The sequence below is a fragment of the Anas platyrhynchos genome, chromosome 5 (genome assembly GCF_047663525.1).
Source record: "Anas platyrhynchos isolate ZD024472 breed Pekin duck chromosome 5, IASCAAS_PekinDuck_T2T, whole genome shotgun sequence".
Taxonomy (NCBI): domain Eukaryota; kingdom Metazoa; phylum Chordata; class Aves; order Anseriformes; family Anatidae; genus Anas; species Anas platyrhynchos.
The window spans coordinates 16,033,808-16,054,112 of record NC_092591.1 but is presented as its reverse complement, the minus strand read 5'-3'; the positions used below and the strand labels follow the sequence as shown (position 1 = coordinate 16,054,112).

The following is a 20,305-nucleotide window of genomic DNA, read 5'->3' as shown; positions in this document are numbered from 1 at the left end:
GCAATAGTGGTGTGCTCAGCAAAAAGCCTGTCCTGATTTACTGCCTCCCTCGAGTAGCTAGGTTAAATAACACTGGTGGATATCAGCTATTCCTGTAGCAGATGATACTTCTGTTTATCACATTATGTTGCAGACAACTTTATATCAGGCAGCTGCTCTGTGCATATGTTCCTACTACAGTTTTAAGGGGGTACTGCTATCACTGTGCAGTGGGATCTTCTGCTGTAATAAAAACATGTGTGGGATGATGCTGGAGAAATTCCCTCCCCCACAGCTTTTACACTGTAGACGCTGTTTTTCTATACTTTCAGTTACCTCCTTTCTTTACCTCTCTCCCCCTTTTGAAAAATAGTTTCCTTCTGAAACAAGAAACATGCTAATTTTTGTGCATGGTTTTGGAGGATGGAGCAAGAAGTGGAAGAAAGGGGCAGTTTTGCAGTTTTCTGGAGGTCATGAGTGACAGCAGTGCTGCTGTACTACCTTAGAAGGTCTCATGAGCTGCTTTCCCCTGGCAGATTTTAGAGTCCTTTAGAAAATGAAACTTGTCATTAATACCAAAATAAAAATAATACGAGATGACAGTATGAGTCGCCCAGGCATAAGTGAAGCACATTGAAACAAAGCGGCTTGCCTGAAGTCATCACAGCTTTGTGAAAAAACAAGGAAACAGAATGTCTTTTGACTCCTGAGCAGTCTTACATTCTGGCTCACTTTGCCTCCTCCTTGGGGGTCAGAGGGAAACACTGGCTTCAGTCATAACTACATGACTGGGGTGGAAGCAGCAAGCTCCCTGGCTGACTTCCCATACAGGTGCCAGATCTCTGCCCCATGCATGCCATGCCCAGCACCTCTGTGCGGCCGAGATCCATGGACAGAGCCAAGGTGGCATCCCATCGCGTTCCTAGGACGGGCTGGTACTAAGTTTGTAGGATAACATATTGGCTTCAGCATCACTGCAGAGCAAGAACAGTTCCAAGTCCTACATGCTTGTGGAAGAATGATGATGCAGACAGCAGAGCAAACAGAGGAGCATCAAAAAATTAGGAAGGGAAAGTCTGTGCTCCAAGCACTCAACAAGCTGAGGACCAGATCTGCCAGCTTTAATCCTATTAGGTTGTTGGTGGAGCTGATGAGACCCAGCAGAACTGAGGTACGACTCTGCAAATAGGAGCAAAACATGGTTTCAGCTGCCAAGGTCCTCTGGAGGACAGTGGGGTTAGTGAGCGCGGAGGGAGAGTCTGTTCTCTAAAGCATGATCTGGAGAAGCAGTAGCACTTAGAGGCCTTGTGGAAAAAAGGCTTTTAAGGAGATTACATCATAGCTAGTTTCTGTGTTAACACTCTGCTCTGGCATTTATCTTTACAACAGACACTCACGTCAGCCACTGCCCTCTGATCTTACTTTGTCACATGTTTTTCTAACCAACAGTCTCTGAAGAGATGCTGTTTCCCCCTCTCCATCTGACTCTCCCTGAGCAAAAGAACAAAATTGTTTTTACCTTGATTAAATCACACACTATTGATTTCTGTCCCAAGCAAATCAGAATTGAAACCTGTGGCTTGCAAGGCAGTCTCCTCCTTGCAACAGTACAGTCCTTCTGGAAAGCCTGGTGGGCACTGTTGCATTTCCCTGCTGTCTGTGACCTGGACCAGCACCAGACTTCGCAGCATGGAGGGAGCTGACACCCCACATATCCCTAGTGTATGAGAGCCATTGCTCAGGCACATGTTGCTGTGTCTGGTGGCCTGCTTTTCGAAATGCAGGAGGAGCTGATCAGATTAGTAGGTATCTGGTGCCTTCAAGAAACAGGTCACAAATGTCTGAAAATTTGCTGTTAAATTCTGGAATTCATTTTAGAAGGTGACCTGATTTCCAGAGGTTCTGAGCACTGAGAGCCAGGATGCTTTAACATGAATACAGATATGCAAGCTTAAGTTTAACCTTATGAATTTTATGATACAAGGATCAACCTCTCTTTACTTAGGCAGAGTATCACTCTGGGTAGAGGACAGAAATTCTTCTGAGGACATAGGTCCTCCAATTTTCCTCCAGGACAGGGACAGTTGTCCCAGCTTTCCAAACAGGTACAAGATAGAAGGATAAAATGTGCAACATAAGGCTGCGTGTTAGCACCGTTGCTATTAATTTCCCAGCTCTGTAATAAGGTAAATATTTTTTACCTTTAAATTGCACCTTTTCCCTTACAAGTACTTCAACTGTATTTTTCTAGTATTTCCCTGGCTTTCTCATCGACCATGTATTCAAGCAAGCACAGCAGCAAGGCTGCAGACTGGGGCAGGACAACAACAGCACAGCCCTGACCTGAGGACAGTGATCCTCAGTTCTTTTGAACAGTGGCACCACTGAGAGGCACAGACATGCGCCAGCGCAGTGCCATCCACTTCATTGCACAAACACACAGCCCGGCTCTCCAGCAGCAAGCAACGCATGCAGGGAGCATGGGTTGTTCTTCAGAAGGGAATATAAGTGCTGGGGATCAGCTGCTTGTCCCAGCAAACCGCAGGACCCCCTCACATTACAGCAGTGAAAAGAGCATCCTGGAGGAAAGAGGCCTGAAAACACTGAAGTATCGTGCTGAGTCTGCCTTTGCCTTTTTGGTGCTCTAATACCTGATTAACAGATTTCCACATCAATACTCAACAACCGCATACACATGTGCACGTACATGCATCTCTGCAAGTATCTATACGTGCATCTCGTAACGAGGTTAAAAAAACAAAGGCAATTGTTTTTTTTGTGTTTGCAGTGGCAGGACCTCTGGCATGCCATGGAGAAACAAGTGTTGAGGAGCAAAGGTAAGAGTAAAAATCATCCTTGTCCTCCCTCATGACCTCCTGGCCAGCACCCACCTCAGCTCAGCAGCAAGAAACCATTGAGCAATAAGCACTGAGAAAGCATCATCCTCCCTAAAATAAGGTGGAGTGGGCCATGGCTTAGCACCCTTACTCGGTGTTAAGTGGTTTGGAGAGCCCACTGAGAAACTATCTGCGCTTTTAGGTGCTTAAAAACCCTTTAAAAGCTGGCTGTTGCTTTTACTGAGCTTCGGGCAGCCTTGGATGAAAGGCATGCCCCAGCAGCACTGTGAAGGCAGGTACGGCAGAGCCTTATCAGGTATGGCTGAGCCTTATCAGGTACCAGTGATCTTTTCTGTCTGGGACAGAAATCAATAGTGTGTGATTTCATCAAGGTAAAAACAATTCTGTCCTCTTGCTGAGGGAGAATCAGATGGAGAGGGGGAAACAGCATCTCTCTGGGAAACTGTTGGTTAGAAAAACGTGACAAAGTAAGATCAGGTGGCAGGTAGTGCCACCCCTATGGACACTTTCAGTACATGTAGTGATAGCCCTTACAGACTTTTAATTCCCATATCTGCTGATACACGTTTTTTTTTGTCAGGTGTTGGATGAAGCTGTAGCATCACTGACAGAGGACAAATAAGAAATGAACATAGTGATGCCCTGGTACCTCAGGCTGCCTCCTTTCTCTTTACCAGGTGGTGATGGCATGGCTATAGGCTCTGCCTATTCCTCCTGGCAGGGCAAGCACCTTATTCTCTTCGGTGCATGGTAGGACAGGAACTTGCCGATCACTTCTGTAGCAATTATTGTTCATTTTTGAGCCTAACACTAACAATATTCAGTGCTTCACATCCACTAGTCTCAGATCCAAACTTTACAGAGCTTCTCTGTTTCAGACATGGTAGGGGTGAGTGGCTGATGGGTTAATTGGCCCTCGTGGGATCCCACCAGCAGGTTAGTGGAGAGGGAGAAGCAGCACCCTGGACTCTCTTGTTGATGTTCCTACAGGGAGGGAAGGCACCTCTTTTGCAAGAGTCACAGTACACCACCATGAAGTCTTCTGAAAGCTTATCCATCTTTCAGCTCTTGCAGTCAACAGGCCTTCAAAGGAAGGATGATGTAGGCTGAAATCCAAACAGATGAAATATGATTTCGGAAGTCTAAGCTCCTACATCGATGACCAGTCTTTTGGCAGAGAATGATTAATGAGATACCTCAGGGCTGGCAGATTCAATCCCACAGAAAGATGACAGATTTTCTCTTTATCATGTTCTATATACAGATCAAATTAAAGTCCAGATCTGCACAACTTCTTCAGGCTGAACGGTATTCACAAGAATGGTGCCATCAAAGACAATAAGGCTATGAAATGCAAGTAAAATTCAGTACTACTGCTATGATTAAGATATTATCTCTTAGATAGTGGCTTTTTAAAGAGCTCAGGAAACTCCAGACAATAGCGAAGATTGGACAAACCTCACAGCTTGGAGCTGAAACTTTCTCCAAATTAGTGCCTTCAGGGAAGCAAATAGAAAAACAGCTTCAGCCAACTGAAGACTGACTTTCATAGCACAGATAATAGAAGACTTGGAAATGCTTGGAATATTTTCTTCATCTGTTAGTAGCAGCAGTTTCTAAGTCACTGGTTTGTGTCTATCTCTGAAAAATTAATGGATTGTGTGTTGGGCATTCAGATGCTATATGGAGAGTGGTTGTAGTAGACATACACTTTAGATTGATAACTACAGATGGCTTTAAAGAGTTCAGTTTACAAAGAAAGACATTGCAAGTCACATGTCTGAGTTTTAGGGAACAGCTGGTTTACTATGTAGCAGATACTTCTGTTAGTGTACAGCATCTACCTAAGCATAATGTATTACAAAGTTTATTCCTTATATCACTTCAGTGGCTCAGTTTTTGCTGGAAGGGCTTCAACTATCATTTAGAAAATGTCCCTGGGACCAGTTAGTAATTCCCACACTTAGTGCACTCAGGTTCCTTTTCCAAATTATATTTGGGTTTCACTAAGAGAAGTATAGCTAAAATTGATGATCTGGCTGGAGTGAAATGGAACTAAAATGTGAAATGCTTTCCAAACAAGAGGTATATTTAATCCTAATAGTATAAAATTCCATTTATCAACTGATAGATTCTTTTGCAATGCTCATAAAATATAGAATAGTTAAAATGGCAATTATATCATGTTAACAGATCAAGTCATTTCACCATGCTAAAGGCCCAACAGAAAATCCTCAATCACCACTTGGAGTACACTTGTAACTCTCTGAAAGCCAAAAGGTAAGGTACAACCTACCTCACAGTCACAAAAGCAAGCTACTTGGTTACTGGTCTTTTCTCTGCACTTTTCTCTGTCTTCACACAGAAATCTAGGCCTGCATGGTAGGCAAACACTTGCAGAGATGCTGTTGACCATCACTCCCTCCTGAAGCCTATAGCACTTGGCAGCCAGTGCTAAAGAATAAAGCTCTGTAAAGATGAAACAGCACCTGCAACTTGCTAAATCAAAATGAGGGTTAAAACAAACCCTCCCTTTGGTCCACTGAGAGTCATTTCCTTCAACAGTAGCTATGACATAAGAGTATACCTTCCTTCCAGAGGGAAAGGAAAATGTTCAGTGATCATTCAATAGAATTTGCTCCACTGGCTCCCTCATAAAATTCCAGTTTAACAGTATAACTTGCCAAGGGACAGACCTTTGTGTAAAATATTTTAAACTAATGAAGTGATGAAATATCAGCTCCATTTAAAAGACACTCTTCAAAGTTATAAAATGATTCATTTTAATAACAATTAGGTATTCATTATTTGCTAGTATATATATGCGATTATAATGGGATATGATTTACTAGGGCAAACGTTAAACTAACTCACATAATTATTAATGATAATTTTTGGCAGTGGTATCAGTTATTAAGCTACGTTTTTATTACATTAATGGATATTATGTACTCACTTCAGGATAACATCCCAAAATGTTCAGACTGCTTCTTTCCTGATCTGCTATGCTGACTTAAAATTTCCCCGTAAGTTGCAATTATACAGGCAACACAACACCCTTTTACCACATTTTTAACTAAGACAATGCCCAGAACCTTATGAGAACATATGATTCCGTGGGTGCTTTATCAAGGTCAGCTGCTTAACCTTTGTTGCTAGGACAGCTTGTGCCAATTAAGTTTGCTTCTGGCTTGTCAAGATGAGACACAACTCCAGTCTGCCATGGGCATGAGAACTTACAATTATTTGTAACTCAGCAGGCTCTGACTCATCAGTAACTTCACTGAAGATTTGTTATCTTCTCAATCAATGAAATGGTAGTCATGTACAAATGGACTGCCATCCACACAGGGAATTAATGTCTTCAGTTTTGCCAAGTCCTTTTTCTTAAAAGAAGAAAAATCAGGCTGTTGGCGTACACATCTCAAAGCAGAAAGGACGGCTGTACTGCAGAATGAGTTTAATATCTAATGCTTCTTGTTTCAAAATTAGACAATACTTTTAATCTATAGATAACAGAACTCCCAATGATTTCTGCACTGCGAAAGCCAGCCTGAGGCTTTTACTTTTAAATACTGGAAAGTGTATGAAGGAGTACATTTTCAAGAGAGTGGATTTTTCCATAACGTGAATTTATTACTGCATGAAAAATTGAAAACAAATCTGCAAGGTCTCAGAGCAGAGGGAATATTCATCACTTGCCTAAATAAAAATTAGCCTTGACAAAACATTTCAGAATTTATTGTGGTGAAAAACTCTGAACTGGGAATTTAGCAACAGAAGCTGGAATTGACAGTCTGATCTAACCACTATTTTACAAAGACAGACAGTTTACAACAGCACAATATGAGATGTTACGTACACAGTTGATAGCAGAATCCTATGAGTAAAGTATTTGCATGAACCTTTTCCAGTCTTACCTGCTTTCTAATCACTAATCCAGCTCTTCAGATTTAATACAACATCCCAGATGCAAAACTAATCCAAACTTCATATTTGATTGCTGCTTAAGAAATCTTCTCACCCTGAACATTTTTCCCATTTTGACTTGGAGGTGGAGACCTCTAACTTTTATTCCTGCACTAGAAATAACTGTGCTAGATGAAAAAAAATAAATAATCGTGATATTGAGGTCTTTATGTCTTTGGTGTTTAATTCACCAGCACCTGGAGTGTGAGGCAGGAAATCTAAGCATTGCGTTTCTGATTTAGGTGGGTGAATTCTGCCTAAATCCCACCTTGGATGCTTAATGATTTGGTTCACTGTGCTAACAGGGAAGGTAGCATCTGTGACGTAAAGACAGCATGATGGGGACCTGGGCTCAACTCAGCATGTGCTCTCATATGTGTCTCCAGGCTGTATGGCTGGATTTCAATTTAGATTTGAAAGCCTCGAAATCATACCGTAAGTTCTTAGAATCACAAACCTTCAGTAAACTGAAAGTGATCTGGGAGAAGACAAGAAATGGATTTTGGTTTTGCTTTTTAAAGTATAAACAACAGTCTCACACAGGAGTGTAATTCACAGTATAACAGCTGTGTTATCAAAACTGAAAGGGCTTCCCTGTTTCAGCATTCTGCTTGCATTTAAAAATCACTGTCTAGACCAATATGCTAAAACAATGTTCTCTCACAGCAGATGTCATTGCTATAAATTTCTTGATGTAGGAGTCTGTGTACCCCTCCACTTTGGGTGTTACTGTAGTTCTCTTCCATTACTGCTCAGTTTTGCTAGTAGGTATTACATATGAAGCATGGAGGAAAACTTCTTCCCCATTATCATAGAAAATGTGTTTGCTAACAATTTCTTTGGTCATCAATATTTGGGAGAAGCTAATCATAAACTCTTAAAATGTGCCTACATATCTCAAAACTACTCAAACCCAGTCCTTCTGGCAGAAGTGGGGTGAGCAAGGGCTGGTTATGCCAGACAAGTTCTTAGGGTCAGAATTACAGTCACAGCACATGTTTGGAAAGGTACAAAGCACTCAAAAGACAAAAGACCTACACAAAAGAAGCTGGATACACAGGCCATACTGCAAGAGCTGTATCTGATGACCTGCAGCAAATTCTTTGGTGCTTCATGTTTTAAGGCATGTGGTGGCCTCCAGAAGGATTTAAATGAAGTTTTGCAATCACAACCTCCCCTCACCTCCTGGAGGACAATCATAGATTGGCCAAGGCCAAGAGTCCTTTTGGCCTTGCATAGGCAAGCGCCTCAATGTCTGTGCCCATGTAATATGACAGGTGATGTGCTGAGCACCAGGACCATGCTTAGCTCTCCTTCTTATACAGCCTTTTGGAGAGCATATTTATGTGAGGCTCAAACTCATTCTCTGGATCCACAGTGGGTTACCCCGCCCATTCTACTACTAGCATTTAGGTCACAGAAAAGCCTAAGGAAAAAATATTTCTTATTCTTTTATGTACCAGAACCATATGGTTTTCATTTTTATAACAAGTTCCTGCTGTGAAAGGCCATGTTGCTAGTGGTCAGCAATCTGAATCTGCAAAATTTGGTTGCTTTAAAACCTCCTCAAAGTTTAAGAAGTTCCAGTCTGTTCCAGTACTTCAGGCTCCAACATATTACACACACTGAGACCATCTGTCCTTAAAGATCCAAATGTCCTTAGCTTTCCTGTTTGCACTGAAGGGACTCTGCACACTTTCTGAAATTAAACTATGCATTTGTGCTCATATAGTTGCCAAAAAGTTGCTCCCTGACTACAGTTGGTCATTTTTGTTTTGGCATTTTCAGACCAAATCATTAGTTAATTAGATGCATTATCTCCAAAGATTAAGATTTCACCTTGAAAAAACAAATTGTACCATTACAGCCTTGAGATTAAAGTCCTCTACAATGATGTCATTCACTTTGGCTTTGCACTGTGACTTGATGGTGCTTTATCTCAACTGAGAGCTTAAGGCAAACTCACAGAATTCAGGAGCTATAAAGACCTAACTGTGTATGTATGTTTAAGTGTCCAATGAGTCAAAGGCTGGTTCACATACCCAGACTCATTTGTGCTAGTTCTGCTTGTAATGATCTCAGATAAAAGCTTTTATTCACATTTCCTCCTCTAGGTTTCAACTGAAGCACTATTTGATTTGACAATTCCATCATCAGTGAAGGGATGGCGGTACCATGGACTCTTTACCCAGTGCAGGAGATGGACAGAGAAGAGACAGCAAATGTTGCCAACCAGTGAGGGAAGTGTTTGTGCTGAACATCCTTTCCCTTCCTTGATTCATTTTGAATAAGTCACCTCTGAACTGTTTTTTCCTCAAACCTTAGGCAGGTTAAAACTGATACTGACTGCTGTATTTGTCTCTACTTGGATGTCTGCCTTCAATCCTTCCCTATTTTGAAAGCCCAGCTTCTACTTCCAGATGAATTTCTTTCTTCTTTGCCATGGCCCTGGAGAATACTGTGTGCTTACAAAGAATTTAAAGGTTGACAACTGCAATGTTTTAGATTTTGAAGGGTCAACATCATTTGAACTAGCTTAATCTCATGAGTCTGTGTAGCTGGGTTAGAAATGCTGCCTAAACAAGTACTCCATCCACCTTGCCTTACTTAGTCTTGGCTGAAATCCAGAGACAGGGAGGAAAGTAGATGGGGTGGGGGGAAGAAAGGAACAGTTAATTAATGGCCAGATTCTGAAAATCCCTAGCTCCTCCAGGTCATTAAAGCAACGTCTAGGGAACACGGTGAATTTCATTGAAAGTTCATATGTTCTTTGCTGTTAGCATCTAAACTTAGTTGGCCTTAAGACCCTCACAGCCTCACGAGCTTTCCCTTCACTTTGTTATCCAGCAGTTTTCTAGGCATGGGTTAAAGAGCAAGCTTCTGCTTGTATAAGGAGAGATACTGTAGAAATATAAACATGCCAGACAGCCTGGAGAAACTATAATCGGCTCAACCACCATGTCTCCTGACAGCTGCCACCAGTTTACCAGTTTGCCACACAGTCCCCAGCATCCTAGCTACTTCTGACATGGCTGGACCTCCTCAGCTTGAAGACCATCAGCAAGGCACATGTCTATACCAAAACAGATAGCAGTATCTGAGACATAAACAAACAGCACTTTGCATGAAGCTCAGGAAATTCAAAACTGAAATAATCATGGCGAAGATCACGTGTCCCAATTTATAGACTGAACTCTGGCCTAGCGGTATTGAAAGAAGCAGCACCCACAGTAACCAGTGTGGTTGACCCAGCCTTCGTTTAGATACCATAAAGCAGAAGGATTCACTATAGCAGACCAAGAGTCCTCTACTCAACATGGATATGCTGCTGCAGGGTGTGGAGTAAAGTCCCACGATAGTTGCAGAGCAGGTGCAGTGAAGGCAATAATAGGGTTTGGAAGAGATATTGGAAATGCCAATAGCCTGTGTGAAGGAGTTAGAAACATGGAAAAAGCAGGCCTCTGATTGTGGCTGAGGGAGAACAAAAATAGCCTGTGTTTTCTTTCCTGGGACCTGCAGTCTGGGTGGCGGAGACATTCCCTGAATCCACCAGTCCGTAATTTAGTTATCCATGTTGGGAAATATATTGGCCAAATGATCTAATTTAATTTCCCGTACTTATATTGCTGAATGGATGATACATCTCCACAGGGTGCACTGAAGCACAACCCATACATTTCATACACACAAGTTGGTGTTTTTGTCACCTCTCATTTGTTTTGCCTGACTGCTAAGTTGTATGTGATTCTGTTTATTTTCTGCGGAGGGAATTAGCTTATTATCCATCAGAGTGAACACAGAATTTATGAGCAATTATATGTGAATTCTGGAATTCATAGTTTTATATAAATCTTTTAAATATTATCTGTAGGAAGCAGAGCTGAGGATTTGTCACTGGATGGACCAGCCTGAAGAGATACTAAATGCAATCTTATTGTTCCTGAAAGTCCTGAATTATTGTAAAAGAGGAGAGGTTTAGATTAGAGATTAGGAGGAAATTCTTCACTCAGAGGGTGGTGAGGCACTGGAACAGGTTGCCCAGACAGGTTGTGGATGCCCCATCCCTGGAGGTGTTCAAGACCAGGTTGGATGAGGCCCTGAGCAATCTGATCTAGTGGGTGCTGTCCCTGGCTATGGCACTGGGGTTTGAACTGGGTAGTCTTTAAGGTCCCTTCCCACCAAAGCCATTCTATGATTCTATGATTCTCAATGACAATAAAAACCTATCAGCGACTGATTCAGCTGCTCACAGGCAGGTATCTAATGCCACTCTATACATCCAAGTAGGGCTTGCAAAACATTGACGTGTGATTGATGGAGAGTACACAAAGAGGGTCCTCCACTTTTCCGTAGCAGCAACTGGAGACCAAAAAGCACATGTCAAAGAGTGCTTCATTTAACATGGCTTCATTTAACAGATAATTGAGCTGTCAATGTCTGTAGTAGCTGGATGGACAGGAGTTACATACGTACTGGCTTTCATCATTAGGTCCAAACCACAACATGTGGAGATCATCTATACCTCCAACAACTTTCAGTGCAATTGCACAAATAGCTGTTAAGGACTGTGCCTAGCAGGCTGCAGCATTTTGGGGCCAACAAAGCTCTGAAAGCAACGACAGCGTCTTCTCAAAGACGTAAAAGTAAAAAACTTGTGCCTCCTGGGCTGCTCCTTCTTTTTGCTGAGGTCTTTCCAACACTTTAATCACTGAAAAAGTGCAAAGTGCATACCTAGCATCAACCATTTAATTATAGCTTGTCTTGTCCCTTTACTGCCCTCTCCTCCAAATGCTGCTTAAAAGCAGTGTCCGTAACATCAATATTTAACCACAAGGCTTGCTCATTCTCACAAGGATGGGGATTGCTGTACATGTGGGCTAAATCACAGTGCCTAGACAGATGATAATAATGAAAGCATCTTTCAAGATGAGGCATTTGATTGCTACTCTAAAGCTTACTCGTGAAAGGAATGTGTAATCTATTTTTTTTATTGCATTTGAAATGAAATAGCTTGTTTAAATATTAGTCATCTGGATTTATACAGCTCATTTTTAGAACTGGGCTAGCACCTGGCAATCCAGCCTGAGTAAGCATCAGGCTATCCCAGTCACAGGCCCGTTTGATTTCTGTTTCCTCTTTTTGCAATGTGTGACAGACTTATTTTTTTCTGGTATGATTTCCTCCCACTTCGCAGTAGACAAATCCATGCATGCAGAGCAGCTGCCTGGCGGCAGCCCAGAAAAAGAAAAGCAGAGTCCTCCCAGAGCAGCTGAGCACCATGCTGAGGACCAGTGCTGGCACTGCTCTGCCGCTTCGCAAACGGGTAAGAGTGGTTCCCCAAGGCAATGGGTAGCCCAAGTACAAGAAAACGGAGTGGCAAACACTTTAGTTTCTGACCGTGAGAAAAAGATCAAGGCTATTTCTACTATTAACATCCATAACATTTTATTGAATATTGAAAGAGATTTCTCCTGCTACTAAAAACCTTCATCTCTGCTTTTCAAGCTGTCTTTGTACTTCCTTTTCCAAGTGTTTCAAATTACTGTTTTTTTTTTGTTTTTTTTTTTTTTTTCCTGCCTCTGCCTTAAATTTCTGCAGCCTGGCACAGATACGAAGCATACTGCTGGCAGAAAATACTGCAAAATTCTGCCTGTCCTCTAGCAGGCTAAAAACTGTGCAGGAGCCTTCCTCATGTCTTCTACAAATCTGGGGATGGAGCTGATAAAGGCAAACATCCAAATGATGCTACCTAATAAATTCTTCTCCCATTTTACTTTACAACACTGTTCCAGGGGAGTTTATCTAAGCAGGGAGAAGAATTAATAAGCAGCCTTTTAGGGAGAGACAAATTTGCAATAATATAGTAGTGCTAAGGAAATTTGCTGTAATACCAAACACCTGGGATCTAAAGGTGCCTGCACAGGGTTCAGCCCCTGTCCCTGCAACCAGTTAGTACACGTAGTGCCAGCAAGGTCCATTGCACTACCAAGGAACTCCTCTCTGGGGACCGCTGACACAACTATCTGTGCACGAGGCGACTCTCCACTCTCTGGAAAGGATTCATGTGTCAGAGATCACAGAAGTACTGATTTGGAAGTAAATTGGAGACGAGCTAACTCCAGTCTTCTGCTCAAAGAAGCCCTTGCCTGTCTGCCTTTTGAAGACTTCCAAAGACGGAGACCCCACACAGCCTCTTTGCCAATTCCACCTTTCCCTCCTGGGTTGGACTAGACAGAATGCTGAAAATTTTGCCTGCTTGTAAATTAATTTGCCTCAGACCACGAGGACCTCCAAGGTGTGTACCTGGTAAAACAGTAGGTCATACAAATCAAGGGGAAGCACAGCACTTTGTCTGCGTAGGAGAGCATTTCTCAGGACTAGGACATTAGCAAACCAATTAAAGCCAGGGAATCATATATAATACAACAAAAGGAGGGAATTTCTCTGGCTTTCCTCCAAAAGCCAAGTACTATTCATTGATCAGAAAACAGATCTCCATCTCCACTGAGAACATTTTTTCCTCCATTTGCTAAGTGGAAAATGACAAATGAGCTAGCTGTGCCCTCTCCCACATCCTTTCTCCTTCCATCTGTCCAGGTATTCCCATTGCTTTGCACCCCTTCAGTGCACCACAGCCATACCAGTGGCTACTTACCCGGCACCACCAGCAACCTCGGGGGCGGCGGAGGTGGAGGGGGTGGTGGCAATGGTGGAGGTGGTCTGCACTGGCAAACTTCCTGGCAGCTCTCTGTCACTTTGTCTGCTACAGGCTTGGGGCATGACTTCTGGGGCTCGCCCTGAGTGATCTGTGAAGAAACAAGTCATTGCATGAGCAGCAGAAAGAGTGAAAACTTATTTTCCATGAATGTGCTTCTTGGACTTAAGCTCCCGAGTGGCACATCATCCCCTGGTGAGAACTGAGTTCCTGCCGCCGCCTGCTTTTCACTGAGGCCACTACAAGGTCTCTTCCCCATGTGGTCTCAATTTTATTTTATTTTTTACTTAACATAGTATCTTCAAGACCTCTTTCCCTCTGTCAAATGCAGTTGAAATTGGACAGCTGGTTTCTGAGTTATTATGAGGTAGGGAGAAGGCGGGTAGTGGCAGACAATATGATTGCGTAAGCCTTCTTTCCTTAGGAAAGCCATCTAGCAGCATGCATTATTCACAGGGTCGTTGCTGCAAGCCAAAGAGAGCTAATAAAAAATTACAAGACATTTAGGGTCAGGATTATGTTCATTTTCCTTATGGCAGAACTGAAAGCCAGATGAGATCTCTGTTGTGCTAGCCTCCCTCTGATGTTTGGAGAGCATTTCACAGAGTACTTCACTTCCCACTATGGCGAGAGGGAACCCACATTTTACCCATCTATAGGCCACATCTATGGCATGGTGAAAATGGAAATGCCAGAAACTGTGACTTGTAGCCTCTGTAACATGCAGTATTGGTTAGTTAGAAAGCTGAAGAGGGGGCATTGCAAAGCCCAAGTGTAAATACTGTTGAACCCAAGTGGGTTAGCCCTGGACAACAATTTAGCCAGTATTCAATGTATTCAATATCTTGATCTCATCATGAAAAGCAGCACGTATTAACAGCATATTTTTCTTACTGGCAATAATATTTACATGACTGGGGACTTAAGGAATATTCAGTGACTGTAAAATTCCTGATCAAATGCTAAAAAATGAAGTGGAGTAAGTCCCTAATGAAAAGTAAATTTGGGGAATATTGCAGGAGCCTCTGACTGGTGTTAATTTCAGAGGTATTTAAGCCAGCTTTTTTGAAAGGACTGAGACTCCAACAGAGTCTCAGGATACTCTTTTAAGGAGACAGAGCCTATAAGATGAAGCAGCATGTTATCTAACAAGAACTTTGAATGTAGGGTTAGGATCCTGCCTGAGATGGACCCATGTCTCACTGAAGCCCAGGGAAGTGACACTAGTATTCAGCTGTTGCCTTGTACAGTTTGGTGTTGGGAGGGCTGTTGTCCTAACAGTTTTAGGCTAACATCATATTCTTGAATTATCTATTTTCCATGGCACGTTGGTCGTTACACAGAGGATGTCTCATGCCTGCCCCTCTGACCTGCTTTAGGTAGGCCCCTTCTGCGTCCTTATCTATCCCCACAGCCACCCTGGGTTGCCTCCCTTCTCCTGCCAGCTCCAGGCATGCAGAGCCCATCTCCTCTCCCCTTCATCCCCTAGCCCCCAGCATGGTCAGCAAGCTTCTCCCATGGCCCACAGCCAGGTATCTCCTGGCTGCAGGAGAGCTGCACGCAGTCTTTTCATGTATTTCTGTCCAACAAGAGAGATGTGGCTAATTAAAACAGCATCACAGCACAAAAGGCATGTTCACATGCGTAGGAGGTTTCTAAATGCAGAAAGATGCATTACTCTGGCCTCGGGGAAATGGCGGTAGGGCTTTGTTGATTAAATATTATAGAGAGGGAATAAAAGAATAGAAAGAGCTACGCGCAACTGAGTTGGAAGGACGGCTTGGCACAGCACAAGGCAGAAGGCTCAGTTCTTTAAACAGCATGTCAAAATCTATTACCAAACATAGGGAAAAACAAATTCAGTACAAGTGCCTTCCAACTTTCCCCTTCACCATCAGGTAACAGCAAGAGGATGGCTAAAGATCATCTCAGGCAGCTTCCAGGAACTTACACAAACTCTCTGAATGCTCTAATGAATCAAACTGACTGGGCTTTGTAATCCCTCATAGCTGGTAATAAATCTGTCTGCTAAGTAGGTATATTTATCTTTAAAGTAAGTGATCACAGGCAGCAAAATATCCTCTACACTGTTTCAGCTCTTCCAAGGCTGTTTGTGTGTCAGGCTGTGGTGTTACCAGCATGTCCAAGAGGAGCCCTGCTGGAAGAGCACCCAGGACTTCTGGCTTGGACCCATGGGACAGCACCTGCAGTGCTCACAGAGCAAGTAGGGCTTGCTTTCCACTGGCCCCAGCAACTGATAAAGAAGCAAGTATTAACACCCAGCTCTAATTATTGCTCCCTACCTGGTTCTCCGGTTGCTAAATGCTATGGCTCACTGCAGTCTTGCAGGAGCCAGGAAAGTGGGAGAGAACAGAGACGAGGAAGAATAACATTCAGCAGGCTTGGAGCCGACCTCATATGCAGACCAGAAACAGCTTTGTGTATATGAGTCTGAACACCGTGCTGGTATGGAAAAGCTATGCTGACTTATTGCTCTAACTTAATATCAACCAGAACCAAAAGGCTTGCTTGGTCTTTTTTTAGACTATTGACTGCTTTTAAATCCCTGGAGGCTCTTCTACCTTAGGCTGATAATAGAGTGTCCTCAGAAACCAGTGAATATTTTTCTCAATTACTTTGCAGACAAGATTAACCCTACACATGTCCAGCTGCTCTCTGTTTCTGCATACTTTTCCTGATAATAGAGAGTTGTTTGGTCTCCCCATACCTTAGTCTGATCATTTACCAAAATTGTTTGTTTTCCTTCCCTTCTCACGCAGTAGAATGTCCAGTTGCTAGAAGATACTTGTGGGAACACAGATTTTACCTTGCCAGGGGTTTGTCTTAGAGGGTTAGTATGCAAGAACAAAGATATTGTAAACTGGCTGAAATCTGGCAAGAAAAGGAAAGACACAAATTGAGTTTGAGGGTCTTGAGGGGGAGAGAAATAGTGGAGGACTGTTTCAGGAAGATTAACTAACAGTAGAAAGATAGAATTAAGAAAAAGGAAAAGACATTTGGCTCATTTTCAAGAAAAAAAAATCCCACTGTTGATGTCTATTAGTCTTGTTATGAAAGGAATGAAGGCTATTATTTGTGTCTTCTAAAGGTAAGCAGAACAAATCACTAGAAAATACGCTTGAGGGAGCAATCTTGCTCTGGCGGAGGATGATGAAATAAATTACTCCATGTTTCTTTCCTACTGTCTGCAATTCAAGGTAAACTGCTTTTACAGGAGATGGCAGGAGAAAAAAGCATGTTGAAAGAGCCTAATCTCTCTCTGGACCAGTCTGCTAATTAGAGCCTGTCCTCAGACTTTATTGCCTATTTGTTTTGCCAGACACCAGTATGTCCCTGGAATGGCTTTGGATGCACTTTGTAGATGATGACCAAGAAGACACCTGCCAGGCTGCCAGTCAGCTCGTGGCACAGATGTTGTCTTGGTGAGGGTTCATCTCTGGACCAAACAGGTCTTGCTCCCCAGATGTTACATCTGCACCTTCCAGCCCAGCTGTTGTAAGTGCCATGAACACGTGTCTCATTGGCCTCTCTAAAACATAGTTGATTGTTTGGCCTGAGGCTTTCTAAACACACTCAGAAGTCTGTCAGTTTGGACATGCATTGCCTGGATATCAAGGAGATTCATTTTTTTCCCTGCTCTGAAAATAGAGAGTTGACTTTATGGATTTGTGCCTTTGATATGAACATGCTTTGCAAAAAAACAAACATCTTTAAATATTCATCGACGTGGAAGTCTGATCCACAAATGTCCAGGGAAAAGCAAGCAAAAAGTTGTAAACATTGGTTTCCCTCTATAGTTTCTCAGTTGAGGTTCATATCTGTGATACATCTTTTTAATCCAAGATATCCTGCAGATACAGTGGTCCTATTCCTGCTTTGCATGGAGTGGAAAAACAAATCTGCATGTGGTGTTTGGTATTTCATAAGTGTTTGGTATTTCAGTAGAGTCCCATGGGGTTGCAGCAGTTCACAAGCATGATCTACAGAGTGGAATGGGGAAAGAGGATTAATATGGTCCCCACAGCATGGTCCTCTTGTGATTTTGTGAATCAGGTAAAAGGAGAAAAGCTTGAAAGGAAAAGTGCAATTGACTGAAAAAGCACAGAGACCTCTAAAAGCCTGCTGATGTGGCAAGAGCATTTGTCTCTTGGAAGCAGTCTACAGAGAAGAGTTCTCGATGCTGCCGTGTATATCCCAGAATGGCTCTGCATAATTCACATCAGAGTTAATCCAAATCCACATTTATGAAACCAAAAAAAATGTGACACCATTATTTATCAGAACACTTAATTAAAAAAAAAAAAAAGTATGTCAAAAGCCTCAGACAGAATCGCCCCTTCTTTCCTGTCATTGTTCTGGCTACTAGGCTAATAAAAAAGATTTTTTTTTTTAATAAGATAAATGTTTCTTGTCTGATTAGTATTTGACAGATTCTCTAAAGTGTCCCAAGGCAGGGCTTGAAGAGGGAGTGCCAAGATGTGGTAGAGAAGGCTGTACCCCACATAGGTCATAGCACAGACGAACCAGTAAAGAGGGGCTGGGAGAAGAGAAGTGACAAAACACAATGGCTGCTGCAGATGGAGCAGGGACAGAGAGTGACAAGATGGGACACTCACAGATTAGTTGAGAAGAGTACGGCTTGCGAAACTTTTAAGATAAGAGTAAGGATTATAACTCAACATGGGGAAGAGAGTCACAGGAGGGATTCAAAGACAAGGGAGTTCTTGTCACAGGAAGGTCTTCATGCTGGTGAGTGCTCCACACCTGTCCTTTCCATTGCTACATGCCACTAGGATCCTTAGATATGTCAGAGTTTTGGGAGAGGCAGGCAAGAAGCTTGAGTCTGAGGAGGCTTATTGATTGTCCTTACACAGAACAGTAGGCAGTTGCACAGGTATGGATGAAGAATGGGACAACAAAACTTCCAAATTTTTGCATGGAAAGGCAGGACCCCTTGACTTTTGCATTTCTCATAGCCTGTTCCAATTGTTATAAACTAAACATAATTACTTCTGAAAGATTAGGTTAGATCACCTAAGTAGTTTGCAGAGACATATTTATGCAAGGTTTTTTTTCTTTTTTCTTTTTTTTTTTTTTTTTTTCCCCCCATCTGCTTGATTGACTGAGTGATTACAGAAGAGAGGTTTCAGAAGGCATCTCTATACAACTGCACTTCCCTTAAAGATGCAGTTACAGTTTTAACTTATGGCCAGATGGCTGAATACTTGAGCAGGACAGCAGTGGTAGTGGTGGAAGAGGTTTTTACAACAGGGGCATTGGTTTAAAAGATGTTGTTTTTGCTGTATTTCTGTTCATTTTCATCTGCAAGGATCACAAATCCTCTCTGTCATTCACGGCAAGAGACAAGATATTAAAACATCTCTATTTAATCTCTTGGGAGCCACTAAGTTTAGAACAGGGAGTCAAAGACGTGGAGTCTCCACTGTGTTTTCTCCAAGAAACTGCAACCCTTCTGTTCCTGAACAGCACTTGGCTGGCTCATCAATCACTCCTCTGTAGACATATATTACAAATAAAGTTTAAAATATCAAAGTGACGCATTTGAGTTCAGCTTTGCTGCCGGTCTGGTTCTCCAAACTGGATGGCCACTCTCAGTCCATCTCCCTGCTCACTGTGCACCACGACCAAGGTCACACGTGTCCAAGTTGTCAAAAAGCTGCTTTTGCCCGGAGAACCCCCGATTCCCCACCGTCATTAAACCCCCACGGCCAACCACGACCACCACCAGCCCTCCGGAGCTGGGCTCCGTGCGCGCCTCCTTCGGCCGCCTCTTCCATCCCCAGCGCAAGGCGCTGTCCGAGCCGGTGGTCCGAGCGAAGTCCCGCTCCGCCAGGCTCCGGCCGCAGCGCGGAGTCGCCCGCGGGCTCTCGGAACCCGGGCGCGGCTGCCCGGCGCGCTCGGTCCCGCATCGCGGGCACCGGGGGGACCGCGTCGAGCCCAGCCGCGGCTTCCCCCGCCTCGGGGGCTCCCGCCGCGCCCCCCACCGCCCGCCCCCGCCTCGGGTCCGCCCGGGGGCTCTGCCTGCTGCCGCCCCCCGGCCCCTTGCCGTGCCAGCAGCGCGGCCCTACCTGCACGGAGCCCCAGAGCGGGTGGAGAGCACAGTGCAGCAGCAGGGAGGGCCAGCAACAGCGGAGCAGCCCCAGAAGCTCCCGGAGCAGCATCCCTCCTGGGCGGGCGGGCGGGGGAGCGGGCTCCGGGCGACCTGGGGACGGAGCAGAGCGAGCCGGCGGCAGAGGCGTTGGCTCGCACCCATCCCCGGAGCGCCACCGTCCCAACTTTAATTCTGGAGGGGAGGGAGGGAGGGAAGGAGGGAGGTGGGCGGGTGGGGAGGGGAAAGGGTGGTCGGGAAAACCCAGCGCCCGGCGGGGAGCCGTGCCTCCGCCCCTCCCCGCCCGCCCCCTGCCGGGATGCTCCGCCGGCCGCCCGCCCGCGTCGGGAGCTCCCGGGGCCGGCGCTCACCGCTCAGCCCGGGGCTAGCTCGCACCCCGGGGAGGGGCGAGGGGAAAGTTTTGGAGGGCAGAGGGGCCGGGAGCTGCCGGAGAGGCGGGCAGAGCGGCGTGGCAGCCCGGGGATTGCATCGCCCCCCTGCCCGCCGCCGCCGCCGCCGCTGCTGCAGTGATTTTTCAAGCCCATCGAGGCAGTCCCTGGCGCGCCCGGCTCCCCGCGGCTCTCCTCCCTCCCTCCCGGCCTCCTGGCCTCCCTTCCCGCCCGGCCTCTGCCCGCCGGAGACTGCACCGGGCCG

The 20,305-nt window shown here is 44.4% G+C and overlaps 1 protein-coding gene across 2 annotated transcripts in view; it reads right to left on the bottom strand.

The window, feature by feature from the left end:
- Positions 1-20,040, bottom strand: part of PRIMA1 (proline rich membrane anchor 1) — a 53,167-nt gene extending 33,127 nt beyond the window's left edge. The window contains exons 1-2 of one of the 2 annotated variants that reach the window (XM_038179934.2): positions 19,632-20,040; positions 13,462-13,612 (exon numbers count right to left, since the gene is read on the bottom strand). In XM_038179934.2, coding sequence (XP_038035862.1) covers positions 13,462-13,612; positions 19,632-19,724 — 244 coding nt within the window. In that variant the 5' untranslated portion in view covers positions 19,725-20,040. The remainder of the gene's footprint in view (positions 1-13,461; positions 13,613-19,631) is intronic. The other variant, XM_027458228.3, reaches the window with a different exon arrangement.
- Positions 20,041-20,305: the final 265 nt, after the last annotated feature.